Source organism: Tupaia chinensis, unplaced genomic scaffold (genome assembly GCF_000334495.1).
Source record: "Tupaia chinensis unplaced genomic scaffold, TupChi_1.0 Scaffold144899_1, whole genome shotgun sequence".
NCBI classification, from domain to species: Eukaryota; Metazoa; Chordata; class Mammalia; order Scandentia; family Tupaiidae; genus Tupaia; species Tupaia belangeri.
The window spans coordinates 2520341-2538421 of record NW_006204759.1 but is presented as its reverse complement, the minus strand read 5'-3'; the positions used below and the strand labels follow the sequence as shown (position 1 = coordinate 2538421).

The 18081-nt window shown below is 40.1% G+C and overlaps 1 protein-coding gene across 1 annotated transcript in view; it reads left to right on the top strand.

The window, feature by feature from the left end:
• METTL16 (methyltransferase 16, RNA N6-adenosine) overlaps nt 1–18081 on the top strand; it is a 98805-nt gene that overhangs the window by 51375 nt on the left and 29349 nt on the right. Inside the window, exon 6 of the mRNA XM_006167567.3 lies at nt 1414–1556. Within this exon, the coding sequence (XP_006167629.1) occupies nt 1414–1556 (143 nt within the window). The remainder of the gene's footprint in view (nt 1–1413; nt 1557–18081) is intronic.

Below are 18081 nucleotides of genomic sequence, written 5' to 3'. Positions count from 1 at the left end.
GCACACACACACGCCCGGCATGAGTTTTAAGCCACTGGGTCCAGGACGCAAACCGCATCGACTACATGGGAGTCCAGCGACATAGCCATTACACCAGCCGCTGGTCCCTTTTAATAGATTTTCTATGAATGATACCAAGACAGGAGATAATGACAAATTGGGCTATATTAAAAGATTTAAGGGAACCAGCAGTTAGCGTAATGGCTATGTCGCTGGACTCCCATGTAGTCGATGCGGTTTGCGTCCTGGACCCAGTGGCTTAAAACTCATGCCGGGCGTGTGTGTGTGCGTGCCCAAGATCCCGAGAGGAGAATGGAGGAGAAGGGATTGCGGCATGACTATCCCCCTGGGGTTGATGTCTCGGTTTCTGTTTCTATGGCTGTCTGTCTGGCGAGCGCACGTGCCCTATAGGAAAAATCTCTCCAAAAAAAAAAATTTAATGTTTAATTATTAAGATTAATTTAATTATTAAGATTTTATGTTTAATTATAATGATGAAAGGTGGAAGTCCTGGGAAGGACTATATACAGGAATGCAATTATTTAAAATATTAGAGTGGCTATGAGACTGTTAATTCCTAAATCTTGCATAATATTAGGAAAGTAAAATTACATTTTTTTTCTTTCTTTTTTTATTGGAGAGTATTTTGCTACAGGGTGCATGTGCTCGCCAGAAAGACAGAGACAGACAGAGAAACAGAAAGTGAGAAATCACCCACCTACCCATCCCCCCAGGGGATGGCCATGACATAATTCTTTCTCCTCCATTCTTCTCTTGGGATCTTGGGCATGCACGTACACACACCTGGCATCAGTTTAAGCCACTGGGTCCGGGACTCGAACTGTGGTTGACTATGTGGGAATCCAGCAACACAGCCATTATGCCAACTGCTGGTCCCCAAATTACATTCTTTTTTATTTTTTTAAATTATTTTATTTGACTTTATTTATTTACTTATATTTTACCAGATAGGGACAGAATGAGAGAGAGAGTGAAAGTTAGAAAGCAAGCCGCCAGGCCTGGGATTCAAACCATGGTCAGCCATGTGGGAGTCCAGCACCCTTAAACTCCACGCCACCTGCCAGCCCCCCAAATTACATTCTTATATTCAAAGACTTGATGTAAATATTTTTTTCTTTTTCCTTTTTTTTTTCAGGTTAACATTTTACTTTTCTGTATAGCACTTATCATCATCTAAAAGTATCTTCCTTTCTAAGTCTAGACTCTGGGGCTAGCCTGTTAGATTTGGATCCAGGCCTCCTAAATCAGCTCTAGGACCTTGGGAACTCAGTCTCACCTTTCCTTGCTTGTGACATGGAATAACAGTGCCTTTGTCACAGGGCTGTGTGCTTGAAAATGTTTTTTCTTAAGGTATAAGAATTTTTCACCAGAGTTTTCATTGTTGTTGTTCAGGGAGTAAACTCTCGAAATCCTCGAAGACCTCCACCCAGTTCTGTAAATACGGGAGGTATCACAGAGATCATGGCAGAAGGAGGTGAATTAGAGTTTGTTAAAAGGATCATCCATGACAGTTTACAATTGAAAAAAAGATTAAGGTAAGTTGGTTATTTTCACCATATAGAATGATTTACCCCCTGTAAAATTTCCAAAAGAAACCATGTCTCTGGGGACCAGCAGGTAGCATGGTAGTTAAGGTGCTGGACACTCCCACATAGCCGACCGTGGTTTGAGTCCTGGACCTGGTGGCTTACTTTCTCACTTTCCCTCTCTCTCTCATTGTGTCTCTGCCTGGTCAAATTAAAATAAACGAATGAGTAAATGAAATAACTCTTTAAAAAAAGAAAAGAAAAGAAACCTTGTCTCTAAGAAGAAAAGTAATCAGTGCTCTGAAGAATAAACAAAGATTAAAGAGCTTGCGGATCATATAGTTTGCAAAGATCTTATTTCTGAGGATGCTCTTAAGTCTTTAATTGATTTTTGTTTCCTGTAATCATCTGTACTACACAGAAAGGAAGGAGGAAAACACCATATGATTGTATTGCTCCCATTAGTATGGTCCTGTGATGGAACAAAACTGATTCAAATATGGCTTTTGATTAGAAAACAGATGGGATCAGATCTGGCCTGTGAACCAGAATAAATTTGTTGCCTAGTCCTTGAAGCAGTTTATGTTCTTGGATTGAATCTCCCAAACAGTGACAGATGTGAGGACACTGAGCTGTCAGGAACTTAATGAAGGGAAACTAAGATCACTAACCAGTTCCAGAGGAAGATTAAGGCTACTCCTTTTTAAAAGCTAATTATTTCAGACAATACACCTGTCATTAAGCAGCATAAAGTGCTCAAAAGGAGCTATTTGTCTCACTTGACTTCTCACCCTTCCATGTGCTGTTGAAATGATGGATATCACAGTAGTTCAAAACTTAAGAGGAGACCAACAGTTAGCGTAATGGTTATGTTGCTGGATTCCGGTGTAGTTGACCGCAGTTCGCGTCTCGGACCCGGTGGTTTGAAACTCAAGCTGGGTGCGTGTGCATGCGTGTCCCAGATCCCAAGAGGAGAATGGAGGAGAAGGGATTGTGGCGTGGCCATCCCCCCTGGGGGGTGATTTCTCGCTTTCTGTCTCTGGCGAGCGCACGCGCCCTATGGCAAAAACCTCTAAAAAAAAAAAAAAAACTAGAAAGAGTTTTTAACCCTAGGATATAGCTTTGAGACAGGGAAGTTTTACATGTGGGTTTTTTTGGTTTTGTTTTTTTTTTTTTTTTTTAGAAGTTTTTGCTATAGGATGCATGCACTTGCTAGAGAGACATGCCCCTAAGGGGCATGACCATGCCACAATCCCTTCTCCATTTTCCTTTTGGGATTTTTGACACTCATGTACACCATGCACCTGCCATGAGTTTAAGTCATCAGGTCTGGATTGGAACCAGAGTTGACTACGTTGGAGTCCATCAGCCTAACCATTATGCCATCTGCTGGTCTCAGGAAGTTTTGGTTTTTAATTGTGGTAAATACATATAAAATTTATCACTTTTTTTAAAAAGAGGCTTTTGCCTCAAGGCATGTGTGTTTGCCAGACAGAGAAAGAAAGTGAGAAGTTCACCCCTTGGGGGATGGCCACGCTGCAGTCTCTTCTCCTATGATCTTTGGCACACACTCACACACTTCAGGCCACTGAGTCTAGGTCTCAAAATAGCAGTCAACTATGTGGGAGTCTAGAGATGTAACTGCTACACCATCTGCTGGTCCCCAAATTCACCATCTTAGTAAATGTTTAAGTGCATAGTTCACTGTTAAGTACATTCACATTGTTGTATAAACCGTCTCCAGAATTCTCATCCTGGAAAGCTATAACTCTGTACCCATTAAACAGCTCCATGTTCCTCCTTCCCCTATCCCCGTACAACCACCCTTCTGCTTTCTTTCACTCTGAATTTGACTACTCTAGAGACCTCCTATCAGTGGAATTATTTGTCCTTTAGTGACTGGCTTATTTCAATTACCATATATTTTCAAGGTTCATCCATTTTGTAACATGTATCAGAATTTCCTTCTTGAGGCTGAATAATATTAATATTTCATTGTATAGGGACCAGCAGGTGGTGTGGTGGTTAAGGCGCTGGACACTCCCACATGGCTGACCATGGTTCAAGTCCTGGACCTGTGGCTTGCTTTCTCACTTTCCCTCTTTCTCTCTCTCTCTCTGTCTCTCTCTGGTCAAATTAAAATAAAATGAATGAATGATAAAAGTAAATAAAAAGAAATTCATTGTATGTATATATCACATTTGTTTATCCATTCATCTGTTGATAAACACATAGCTTCTTTTAAAAAAAGAATTATTTTTATTTAATTTTATTCATTATCATTATTTTTATTTATTTTTGAAGTTGACCAGAGAGAGAGAGAAGGAAAGTGATAAAGCAAGGTGCCAGGTATGGGCCTCGAACTGCAGTCAGCCACATGGGAGTCCAACCACCTTAACCATCATACCACCTGCCGGTTCCGAACACTTACATTGCTTTTACGCTTAGCCTGTTGTAATAATGTATGAACATGGATGTATAAGTAGCTTCTTGAGACCTTGCTTTCAGTTCTTTTGTATTTTTACCCAGAAGTAGAATCGGTAAGTAGGGAAGTTTTTTTTTTTCTTTTCTCTTGGAGTGATAGGTGTTTAAAGCTACGTATTTTAGTAAAAGACTTCTTCAAAAACCAACTAGTATCCTGATTTTCAAATGCAAGCTTACTTAAAAGCGGCTTGATTATTAGATGGTTTACCTCTCAAAAACATTAGCTATTGCTAAAACCAAAGATTATTACATTTTTGCTCTTTCATTTATGTTTTGTTACTTTTTTTGCTAGAAGACACATGCACTTGCCAAAGAGGGACAGAGATCGGGGTAGGAGAAAGCAGCCTCTGTGGGGAGTGTTCACAGTACATGCCTTCTCTCCCATCTCTCTCTCTTCCATCTTGCCCATCTCTCCCTCTTTTTGGGACTTCAACACACATGCACATGTGCTCAGCCTATTTCTCATGTCACTGGGTCCAGGAGTCAAACTGCATGTGGGACCTGGCTGCCTTAACCACCTGGCTATGGAACCAGCCCCATATTTGCTTGTTTTTTGTTTGTTTGTTTGTTTGTTTCTAGACATATTTTTGCTATAGGGCACATGCGCTCACCTGAGAGACAGAGACAGAAAGCAAGAAATCACCCCCAAGAGGGGATAGCCACGCTACAGTCCCTTCTCCATTTTCCTCTTGGGATTTTGGGCCCACGCGCGTCTAGTGTGAGTTTTAAGCTGCTGGATCCAGGACTAGAACTGTGGTCAACTACGGGGACTCCAGTAACAGAACCATTATACCATTTGCTGATCCCCCCATTTTTGTTTTAAATTGTTTTTTTTGTTTTTTTTGTTTTTTTGTTTCTTTTTAAATTTTGCTACAAGGCACAGAGAAAGAGATGGGGGTTAGTAAGAAATCACTCCCCAGAGGGAATAGCCAAGCTGTAATACCTTTTTAAATCTCCTGTTGGGATTTTAGGTACACATGCACACACACTTGGCATAATTTTCAAGCCCCTAGATCAGGGACTTAAATTGTGCCATTGACCGTGTGGGGTCTGGCTGCCTTAACCTCTGTGCCACCTACTAACCTATAAATTGATTTTTCTTTCCCCAGAGATACACTAGAGTATGTTGAAAAAGAAAGAAACTTAAGTTACACTAGCATTGAGAAGAGTCTGAGTTAGTGAAATAAACTTACGAAGGTATCAGAACACGGGATCTGGTGAGAAGAGGTAACCAGGCCATGTGACCCCTTTATTACCTCTTGACCTTTAAAGGGATTGGAGCCAGCTAAGAGAGCAAGGAGGGAAATAGGAAACTGCGAATGGCTCTTCTAGGCTACAGTATTCTATTGGCTGCCTTTAGAAGGCCTTTTTTTTTTAATTGTCCAAAGATACATGTGCTTGGAGAGCATAAAGAGAAAAATCTCCCTCAGTAGGGCATGCATACACTTCAGTCCTTCTTCCTGTTGGAATTTTAGGCACACATGCACATGCTTCAGTGTGTTTTGCAAGCTGCTGGGGCCAGGACTTGAACTATGCTCAACCATGTAGGATCTAGTTCCTGGTACACAGGCTCTTTAGGAGGCTTTTCTCCTAAAAGCCTCTGTGGACTGACTCTTTAGGAGGCTTTTCTACTATACATTTCTATTATTTCTTTTTCTTTCTTTCTTTCTTTTTTTTTTTTTGTAGGTTTTTGTCATAGGGCGTGTACACTTGGTAGAGACAGACAGAGAGAGGGAAAATGAGAAATCACCCCTAGGGGATGTCCACACTGCAGTTCCTTTTCCTCCATTCTCCTCTGAGGATTTTGGACGCACATTCACATGCACCTGGTGTGAGTTTCAAGCCACCGGGTCTGGACTTGAACCATGATCAGCTATGTAGAAGTCCATGTCACCATGTAACCACTATGTCACCTGCTGACCCCATTTCTGTTATCTCTAAAGTCCCATTTGAACTAGGAAAATACTTTTTAAAGGATAGAAGTTGATTCCCTATGTTCTAGTCCGCGTACACTTGCCTCTATTGCAGCCCCCAAGTTGAATGAAAGGTATAAGTTTGCAAAAAAAAAAGTGAAAATGACGAGTTCATCATGTCTCTAGAGAGTTGACTGTTTTGAGTCTGGTATCATATGTGGTAAATGTTACTCAGTTATGATTATTTCAAAATGGAGTTCAGCTGTTTGCTCTGACTGGACTCAGGAAAGTTGAAAAGGACAATAAAGAAAAGAAGAAATCATTGTGACTTAAGCAAAAATAGATCACTGTCTTGCGTGAGAATATTACTCACAAGTAGTTCGGTTTCATGTTCCACCATGCTTACTTAACGTTAATATATTACCAGTTCATGTCCTCGTGCATATTTTTAATAGGTGACATCATAATATTTATATTAGTATGTGAATCAGTTTCACTATGCTGTGAAAACTGAATATTTTCAGTTTTACTTTTTACTAAAAAAGTAAAAGATGAAAAAAAAATCTTAACCCTACCGTCTGTTTCTTAGCCCGTTAGAATGTTTTTCTTCTTGTACCTGAACAAGGACAGAAACAGAATGTGCGATGCCACGGGATAAAATAAGTTTGTGGAACTGGTCTCAGATTAGCACTCGGGAAGTATCACCGACTCTTTAAGATTCACTTAAGTCATGGTCAGCAGTAATTATAATTTGATTTTGTATCTTAAGGAGTTTTGTAGTTAGAAGGAATTAAGGTAACATTCAACATCTTTTTTTTGTTTTGTTAAGATTTTTGCCATAGGACAAGTGTACTTGCCAGAGAAAGACAGAGAGAAAGTCAGAAATAAGCACTCTCTCCCATACCCAGTGGGGATAGCCACGCTACAGTTCCTTCTCCATTCTCCTCTCTGGATTTTGGGCATGCATCCAGTGTGGTTTTCAAGCCAGTAGGTCTGGGACTCCAACCATGGTCAGCCATGTGGGAATCCCACCATTCTTCGCAGCCTTTACAGCTCTAAGCTACAGTTGAACTTAGAAGTCGATGGATGGTCTTATCATTGATAAGAGTCACTCCCACTTTTACTTTCTGTGCCTTTGAGTTGAGCTTATTTAATAGTCTTTTTAAAAAGGAATTATTTTAACTTTATTTATTTATTTTAATTTGACGAGAGAGGGAAGAGTGTGAGAGAGAGAAAGTGGGAAAGTAAGCCACCACGTCCAGGACTCAAACCTGGGAGTCCTTAACCACCACGCCACTTCCCGGCCTCTAGTCTTTTCTTTTGTAAGGACTCATCCGTCTAACATTCTAGGTGAATTACCAGTCTTTCTTTATCAAATTCCTCATGGCCTGAATTCTACTCTCGTCATTGGTTATTTGGTCTGTAGGCGATGCCTTTTATGAGAGTGATGTTTGGTTTTTCCAGGAACCAGAGACCTGTATTTTTTTTTTTTCTTTTTGAGAGGTTTTTGCTAGAGGGCGCATGCGTTTGCCAGAAAGAGAGAGAGAGACAGAGAGACAGAAAACAAGAAATCACCCCCCAGGGGGGATAACCATTGATTACATGGGAGTCCAGTGACATAGCTATTATGCCACCTGCTGATCCCAAGACCTGTATGTTATAAAGCACCAGTTTGATAATGGTTTCACCCATTCTCTCTTTTTTCTTATTCTTTTTTTTTTTTAAGAATTATTTTTATTATTTATTTGTTTATTCATTTTAATTTCACCAGAGCAGAACAGAAAGAGAGAGAGAGAGAGAAAATGAATGAATGAGACAGCAAGCTGCCAGGCCTGGGACTTCAACTGTGGTCGGCCAAGTGGGAATCCAGCGCCCTAACCACCATGCCACCTGTAAGCCCCTCTTTTTGCATTTTCTTTTCTGTTCCCTATTCCCTGCCAGATGGTGATTACTTCTTTGGTTTGGATATAATCTGCGTATTTGGAGATGGGCAATAAATTTGATTATCTGAGCAGGTGATTCTTTGATTTTAAATTTTGTTTTCTCATTGGTAAAATGCAATGTTCATGTTCCTAGCTTGATTATAGATTTAAATAAATACTTATTTGATATAAATAGAAACGGTGGATATTAAATCGCACTGTTTTGATGCCCCTAGGAACCCAGTGGACTTAAATGCCCACCTTATTGAAAGAAAATATTACAGATACTTGGGTATATATATATTCTTTTATGGTAGAGATCCTCTCTCTTCCTTTCTGTTTTTTTTGTTTTATTTTGTTTTTTAACTAGGTGCTAGTATAATTAGGAAATACTGTAAGTAAAGCAGAGAATAATTGTAGGTGTTATAATTGTGCTTTTATTTAAATTTTCCAGCTAAAAAGCTGTTTATTTCTGCTGTGAACTTTTACTTGACTTTATAAAACTTCGTTTTCTTGTCTGTATGGTTGGCGTTTTTTTGTTTGTTTGTTTTGTTTTTTTTGGAGAGGTTTTTTGCTATAGGGAGCATGTGCTCGCCAGATAGACAGAAACAGAGAGATAGAAAGCGAGAAATCACCCCCCAGGGGGGATGGCCACGCCGCAATCCCTTCTTCTCCATTCTCCTCTTGGGATCTTGGGCACGCATGCACACGCACCCGGCGTGAGTTTAAGCCACCAGGTCTGGGACTCGAACTGCGGTCGACTACTTGGGAGTCCAGTGACATAGCCATTACGCTAACTGCTGGTCCCTATATGGTTGGCTTTTCATGGTCATGAGAATTAGGTGAAATTCCATATGTTAATGTGCACATGGATAACAAAGTACTGTGTGTTACATAAAGGTGCTATTTGTCATTCTGTTATCTCTTCAACAATATATCACACTTACAGAAAATTAGAAAACGAAAACAACATCGATGCCAGCTCTGTGGCATAACCATTAGCATACTTTGGGTGCTTTTCTGGTCAGTTCCTTCGCTTTTCTTATTTTTGTCGTTCCAACTATGCATACAGAGAATGTCTTCTCTTATTTTTAACTTTAATTTTTTTCATTCTTTTGTTTCTTTGTGGTTGATGGCATGCAGAGCAATCATTTTTAATAGCTTGACAGTCTATAATTAACTAATTCCTTATTGTTTGGACATTTAGATGATTTCTTGTTCTTACGATGGCAAAGAATGTACTACTTCTCCGGTGTCTTACTATGAACTGCCATCTATTGAGACTATTATGCATGGTTGGCTTTGACCTTTGGTTTTATCTTTGATTGAAACTCAGCTAGGGTCCAAATCAGTAAGAGTTTTATTTATTTATTTATTTATTTTGTTACAGAGAGATGTGCCCCTTAAGTCCCTACACAGATAGAAAAGATAGAGAAATATTGGGGGACAGATGGCATACCAGCTTGTTCTCCAGGTAGTACAGCATTTTTGCAATTAAAAACATGAAGGCACATTTCCCAGTTGTGAGCTCCATGGGAAGAGGTTGCTATTTTGATTTTTCCCTCATATTAAGATGGAAAGATGATGAGCGTGCAGTCCAAAAGATAAGGGGCTATTTTTCTTTTTAATGAACTAGGTTATATACGCTTTATCATCTGAAATTACATGTCAAACTTAGCTTAATCCCCTTAGAGGTTTGATGTGGCAAAGTCTCAGTGATTGGTGGCCTGTTCTAAGACTTGGAGTAGAAAAGGTTGGACCCAGTGGCTCTTGCCATGTAGAACTGGCTACCAGCTTTTATGACATTTTCGTGTAGAGACGGTAGTCACTAGTTGGTTCTGCTTTACATTGTTAAAGAAGAGAGTTGTTAAGATCAATAAGCATGTATTTTGAGTATATCAGGTGGTCTAAGAAAAGAATAACAAAGAATTAAAAGCTTTGGTTGGTACCTGCAGGTGATATGGTGGTTAAGATGCTAGACTCCCACGTGGCCACCACGATTTTAGTCCTGGACTCAGCAGCTTGAAAATCATGCTAAACACATGTACACATGTACCCAAAATCCAGAGAGGTGACTGGAGGAGAAGGGACTGTGGCATGGCCATCCCTGCTGGGGGTTGATTTCTCACTTTCCCTCTCCCTGTTTGTCTCTGTCTCTCTCCCTCTCTCTGGCAAGCACACGTGTCCTATGGCAAAAAAGGAAAAAAAAAAAAAAAAGCTTTGGTTAACCATTGCCTTAGAGAAGCAGTGTAGTGTTTCCTTTTTGTTGTTGTTAGGTTTTTGCCATAGGCTGTATGCACTCCCAGAGAGACAGTGAGAAGGAAGGTGAGAAATCACCCCCCAGGAGTGATGCAGTCCCTTTTTCTGAGATTTTGTACATACACAAGCCTGGAATGATTTCAAGCCACTGGGTCACCTTCCTTCCTTTCTTCCTTCCTTCCTTCATTTTTTAAAGAATTATTTTATTTGGACCAGCAGTTGGTGTAATGGCTGTATCACTGTACTTCCATGTAGTTGACCACAGTTTGAGTCCTGGACCCAGTGGCTTAAACTCACGCCAGGCACATGTGCGTGCATACCCAAGATCCTGAGAAGAGAATGGAGAAGGGATTGCTGTGTGGCCATCCCCCCCCAGGGCGGGAGTGATTTCTCGCTCTCTGACTCTCTGTCTCTCCCTCTCTTTCTGGCGAGTGCACATGCCCTATAGCAAAAACCTCCCCACACACAAACACAAAAAAAGGAATTATTTTTATTTAACTTTATTTATTTATTTATTTTAATTTGACCACAGAGGGACAGAATGAGAGAGAGAAAGTGTGAGGAAGCAGTCCTCTAGTTCCAGGACTCAAACCATGGTTAAGCATGTGGGAGTCCAGTGCCCTCACCCACCACGCCACCTGCCAGCCTACAGTGTAGTATTCCTCATCCATGTAAAAATTTCTTCGAATAATTAAAATTATTTACTAATAAGGACATAAGGTAAATTTTGTTTTTAGCCATATAGAGACAGTTTTTATAATAGTTTCGAAATGTTTTTATTCATAATAGAGTATGTGCATGAAAAAAGCACCATCCACCTGTTTAGGCACAATCCTTTTTTATGCCACAGAGCTGGTATCAGTGCTGTTTCCATTTTCTAATTTTCTGTAAGTGTGATATATTGTTGAACAGATAACAAAATTACAAATAAAAACACCTTTATGTAACACACAGCACTTTGCAATCTACCATGCACGTTAACATATGGAATTTCACCTAATTCTCATGACCATGAAAAGTCAGCCATACAGACAACCTCTTCGAGGTTGAAGGAGACAGAAGAAACAGACATGACAGGTCATGCATGATCTTGGTTTGGGTTGGTCTTTCATCAGAGGAGAAAACTGGGATAATTGGTGAAATTTGTGGACTATATTCCAAATAATATTATTATATGAGTGTTAAGTTTTCTCAGTTTGATCATTGCTCTGTAGTTACAAAAGGAATGCCCTTGTTTTTTAAATGTACATGCCAGAATATTAGGGTTGAAGAGGCGTGGTGCTGTCTGTAACTAACTTAGGAAACCATACACATACATACATACAGAGCAAGCCAGGAGGGGAAATGTTAATGGTGAATCTGGGGGAAGGCTATTTTGTACTAATCTTGCAACTCTTCTGTAAAGTTTGAAATTATTTCAAAATAGTTTTTCTTGAGACTTATTGTCTCAGAGGAATTCCTAAATGCTATAATGAGTAGAGTGCTATTTTCATCATTAAGATAATGTAATGGGTTCAAAGTCTCTTGGGTAACTAGATCTTCCTTTTGTTCATTTTTTTTTTCCACTTGCATTTTGATTAGTTGTCACAAGATGCCTATTGAGAGTAGCTAGGATCTAGTAGGTAGGCATTTTTTTTTTTAATGAAGCTAAAATGGGATTTTTAGCACATCCGATAATATCTGCTTTTTTTGTAAGAAAAATATCTGTAGGAGGAGTTAGTACGTTGATGATACTCTGCAATACAGTATAGCTCAGTGAGGATTAAGAGAAATGGGAATGCTAAGTTGATATTAAGTATCAGTGATATGTATAACTATTAGTAGCCTTATTTATCTAAATATTTGCCTTCTTTTATCTCCTGAAGGACTTCGTGATATCTCTGTCTGTTTTAGGCCATTTCATGTGCTGTTGGTTCTGGTGTAATCTATCCAAGAATGCTAATTTTCAAGGAAAGATGTTAATTCTTATCTGCTGTTGCTATGTGAGCACTACTTATTCCTGATTTCTCTGCCTTGTCTTATTCCTCATGTACCTAAAGCTATTTTTTTTTTCTGAGAGATCTTTGCTAGAGGGCTCGCTGGAGAGAGAGACAGACAGAAAGTGAGAAATAAGCCCCCAGAGTAGATGGCCACTCTAGTCTCTTCTCCTCCATGCTCTTCTTGTGATTTTGGGCACACAAGCATGTGTGCACAGCATGAGTTTCAAATCCACTGGGCCTGAGACTTGAACCACATTTGCTCATGTGGGAGTCCAGTGCATTAACCACTATGCCTCTTGCTGGTCCCAGGCTTTTCATTTCTAGTGAATGATTTCTCTACTTTTACACTTGCTGTCTTTTTTTCTTTTTGAGAGAGAGAGAGAGTTTTGCTATTGGATGTGTGCGTTTGCTGGAGAGACAAAGAGAAAGAATGCGAGAAATCACCCCTCCAGGGGATGGCCATGCCACAATCCCTTCTCCTCCATCCTCCTCTCAGGATTTGGGCATGCACGCACATGCGCCTGGCATAAGTTTCGAACCACTGGGTCTGATTCGAACCACAACTGACTACATGGGAGTCCAGTGATGTAACCATTATGCCATCTACTGGTCCCTTGCTGTCTTTTTAAAGGGAGACTATCATTTTTCTTTCAGACATTTTAAAACCACTTAATGTAATTGATTATTTTTTCAATAAATTTACATAGGTTGTTTAAAACAGGTAGAATATTTGTATTTGCAAAGGGAAAAGGGATTAACTGATCAGAAATAGGTGTAGTTACCTGTTACTGTACCCACAACGAAGACAAAATATTTAATGTCCGTTTTTTTAGAAGAATTAACTTTATTTTTTATTATTATTATTATTGTTATTTTCCAGTTTGATCAGAGAGACACAGAGAAAGAGAGAGAGGGAAAGTGAGAAAGCAAGCCACCAAGTCCAGGACTTAAACTGCAGTCGGCCATGTAGGAGTCTAGTGTCTTTAACCTCCATGCCACCTGTCAACCCCACTTTTTTTTTTTTTCTTAAAGAATTATTTATTTTATTTTATTCACTGTTGGTTTGTTTTGGAGAGGTTTTTGCCATAGGGCATGTGTGCTCCCCAGACAGAGAGAGATAGAGAGACAGACAGGGAGAAATCACCCCCCAGGGGGACAGCCACACCGCATTCCCTTCTCCTCCATTCTCCTCTTGGGATCTTGGGCACACACACACACGCGCCTGGCATGAGTTTTAAGCCACCGGGTCCAGGACTCGAGCTGCGGTCAACTACATGGGAGTCCAGTGACATAGCCATTACGCTAACTGCTGGTCCCTGTTTGTTTTTTTGAACTATGGTTGGCCATGTGGGAGTGTCCAGCACCTTAACCACCACGCCACCTGCTGGTCCCCCCTTTTTTTTTTTTTTTTTTTTGGAGAGGTTTTTTTCTATAGGGCGTGTGTACTCACCAGACAGAGACAGAGAGATAGAAAGCGAGAAATCACCCCCCAGGGGGGATGGCCACGCCGCAATCCCTTCTCCTTCATTTTCCTCTTGGGATCTTGGGCAAGCACGCACACGCGCCCGGCATTTATTTTAAGCCACCGGGTCCGGGACGCGAACCGTGGTTGACTACATGGGAGTCCAGCAACATAGCCATTACACTAACTGCTGGTCTCCACACACACACCCCCACTATTCTTTTTTAAATTTCTGTTATAGGGTGCATGCACTCACCTGAGAGACAAAGAGACAGAAGGTGAGAAATCCCTCCCACCCCCATTGGAGGGAATGGCCATGCCATAATCCCTCTCCATTCTCTTCTTGGGATTTTTGGGAACAGACATACACATACCTGCTGTGATTTTCAGCCTAATGAGTCCAGGACTTTAACTATGATCAGTTATGTGGAAGTCCAGTGTGTTAGCCATTATACTACATGCTGGTCCTGTCCCCTTATAATTCTTAATTTGTTGAGTTTTTAGTCATAAATGTGTCTATTGTGATAACTTTTTTGGTCCATTAATATGGTGAATGTGAAATAATCAGTTTCTGAATCTTGAACCAGCCTTGTGTTCTTACAGATGAATTCCACTTGGTCATAATGCATTCTTTTTCTTCTTTATTGTCGGAGAGTATGTGCACTTGCCAGAGAGAAAGAGAGGAGAGAGAGAACAGAGGATTGAGAGCCCGCATTAGGGTGTGGTCATGCTGCAGTCCCCTTCCTTCCATTTCTCCCTCCTATCCGGATTTGGGGCACTTACAGTCATATACTCAGCATGTTTCTCAAGCCACCAAACCAGGACTTGAACCACAAGTCAACCACCACGTGGGACACTCCCTTAAACACTTTGCTACAGGGCTGGCCCTGTATTATTCATTTTATATATTATTACTAGATTAAAATTAATAGTATTAAGGATATTTTTTAAACCTTTGCTGTTATGTTTTGTATTGACAAATGATTGTATATAGGCAATACAGTATAAAGTTTTGATATATGCATATATTGTAAAATTGAATCAAGCTACTATATTTCTTACCTATTTATCATTTTAATAATAACAATAACAATAAGTTAAATTAATCTTTAAAAACAGACATATACAGTACCTTATCATTAACTGTAGTCACCATGCTGTGCAGGAGATCACTAAAAGTTACCCTCTAATTTAAACTTTGTAACTTTTTACCAACATCTTCTCTTTCCCCACCCTACCCCCTCCTTAAAGATTTTTATATCTTGTATTCACGAAGGCTACTATGTTATAGTTTATAATATATTTGTCTTTGTTGGTGTAATGCTGGCTTTATAAAATGAGTTGTAATTGTTTCCTCCTAAGTTTTGTGTTAAGTGTGTGCATAGAATTGATGTTATTTATTCCACAAATATTTAGTAAAATTCATCAGTGGAACTGATTGGGCTCAGGAGGTTTCTTGGGTTTTTTGTTTGTTTTAATTTTTAAGTCATTGGAAAGTTTTTATAAAGAAGGCTGGTGTGACTACCCTTCTTTTTTTTTTTTTTTTTTGAGAGAGAGATTTTTGCTACAAAGCATATGTGCTTCCTGGGGAGACAGAGACACAGAAACTGAGAAATTACTCCCCTGTGGGGATGGCTGTGTCACAGTCCCTTCTCCTCTATTCTTCTCTTGGGATTTTGGGCATGCAAACACACGTGCCCAGTGTGAATTTCAAGCCATGAGGTCTCGTACATAAACAGTCCAGTGCCTTGATCACTATTCCTCCTGCTAGTCTCATATGTTAATTTTTAATTTGCCAGAATGCACATGCAGTAGCCAGAGAGAGACAGAGATAGGGAAAGCACTTCCCCCATAAGGAATGGTTAGGCTATAATCCCTTCCCCATTTCTCCCTCCTTTTGGAATTTTGGGCATACACACAAATGCCCTTGACATGTTTTTCAAGCTGCTAGGTCCAGAACTCAAACGAGATATTTACCCATATGGGTTCTAGTTCCCTTAGCCACCACTCAGGCAGGTCCATTCTGATTTTTTTTTTTTTTTTTTTTTTTTTTTAGGGGAGGCCATTTTGTTTTTTTTTTTTTTTTTTTTTTTTCTTAAGAGAGGTTTTTGCTATAGGATGCAAAGAGACAGAAAGTGAGAAATCACTTTCTGGGGGTGCCCATACCACAATCCCTTCTCCATTTTCTTCTTGGGATTTTGGGCACGTACGCATATACTCCCAGAGTGAGTTTTTTGTTTCTGCTTTTTAAAAAAATACTATTTTATTTAACTTTAATTTTTTTTTTTTCATTTGACCAGAGAGAGACACAGGGAGATAGAAAGTGAAAAAGCAATCTACCAGGTCCGGGACTCGAACCATGGTTGACTATGAAGGAGTCCAGTAGTGCAACCATTGTGCCTTCTACTGGTCCCAGAGTGAGAAATCACTCTTCAGAGGGGTGATTGACCACTTTTCGGTCCCTTTATCTCCATTCTCCTCTCAGGATTTTGAGCACACACTCACACACACACGTACCCATTATGAATTTTAAGCTGCTAGATCCAGCGACGTAACCATTATGCCATCTGCTGGTCCACTGACGTGAATTTTAATCTGCTGTGTCCAGGACTTGAACCACAACTGACTGTGTGAGAGGCCAGTGACATAACCATTTTGCCATCTGCTGATCCCTCAGGAGTTTTTGAATTCCGTTTCTTTAATTGATAAAAAATCATTTAGGGGAGACCAGCTGGTGGTGTGATGGTTAAGGTGCTGGTCACTCCCACGTGGCCAACCACGGTTTGAGTCCCGGACCTGGTGGCTTGCTTTCTCACTTTCCTTCTCTTTAACTCTCTGTGTCTCTCTCTAGCCAAATTAAAATAAATGAATGAATAAATACAATTAAATAATTCTTTAAAAAAAAAGAATTATTTAGGGACTGGCAGATGGCATGGTGGTTAAGGTGCTGTACTCCCACATTGCTAACCATGGTTCAAGTCCCTGACCCGGCAGCTTGCTTTCTCACTTTCCCTTTCTTGCTCTCGCTGTCTCTCTCTGGTCACATTAAAAAATGATGATAATTAATATAATTAAATCTTTTTTAAAAAAGAATTATTTAAATTATCTATTACTTTTTGAGTAAAATTTGACAGTTTTTTTTTTTAATTTTTTCCAAGAAATTTGTCCATTTGAGGGACCAGCAATTGGCATAATGGCTATGTCGTTGGTCTCCCATGTAGTTGACCGTGGTTTGAGTCCTGGACTCAGTGGCTTAAAGTCATGCCAGGTGCGTGTGTGTGCATGTCCAAGATCCTGAGAGGAGAATGGAGGAGAAGAGATTGCAGCATGGCCATTCCCCCTGGGGGGTGATTTCTCGCTTTCTGCCTCTTTGTCTCTCTATCTGGCGAGCACATACACCCTATAGCAAAAACCTCTCCCCCCCAAAAAAAATTTGTATGTTCGATCTAAATTGTAATTGGCAAAATGTTGTTTATAAATACTGCCATCCTACCCCCTTTTCAAAAAGAATTATTGGGAACCAGCAGTTAGCGTAATGGCTATGTCGCTGGATTCCCACGTAGTCGACCGCGGTTCGCGTACCGGACCCGGTGGCTTAAAACTCACGCCGGGCGCGTGTGTGTGCGTGCCCAAGATCCCGAGAGGAGAATGGAGGAGAAGGGATTGCGGCGTGACCATCCCCCCTGGGGGGTGATTTCTCGCTTTCTGTCTCTATGTCTCTGTCTGTCTGGCGAGCGCACGCGCCCTATAGCGAAAATCTCTCCAAAAAAAAAAAAAAGAATTATTTAAATTTATTTAATTATTATCATTATTCTTCACTTTGCTGTATGGCATTTGCACTTACCAGAGAGACAGAGAGAGAAAGTGAGAAAACAAGCCACCAGATCTGGGACTCGAACTGCAGTCAGCCATGTGGAAATCCAGTGCCCCAGCCACCAGGTCACCTGCTGACCCCTCTTCCTGTCCTTTTATTTTTTAAATAAATTTTTTAAAAAATAATTATTTCATTCAACTTCATTTATTTATTTACTGGTTTTTAAATTTGACCAGAGAAGGACAGAGTGAGAGAGAGAGAGAAAGTGAGAAAGCAAATTGCCAGGTCTGGGACTTGATCTGTGGTCAGCCATGTGGGAGTCCAGCGCCCTAACCACCCTGCCACTGCTGGCCCCTCTTCCTATTCTTTTAATGTCTATGTGATCTGTGGTGGTGACTTAAATCATCACCTTTCTTTAAATCTTGATATTGACAATTTATGTCTTCTCTCTTTTTTTAATTCCTTATAAAAATTGTTTTTTCAAGGAATCAGCTTTTGCTTTTATTGTTTTTCTTCATTGTTTTTATGTTTTGTATTTCATTGATCTTCTCAGTAATCTTTATATCCTTTCCTGTTCTTACTTGAGTTTAATTTGTTCTTGGTCATTTGTTTTGCAAACCTAACTGCCTCAGCCTTTCTGAACTTCAGTCGTGTCTCAGCTCAGTAAGACTGTTGGACTGTGTGTAAGTTTCCTTTCCCTA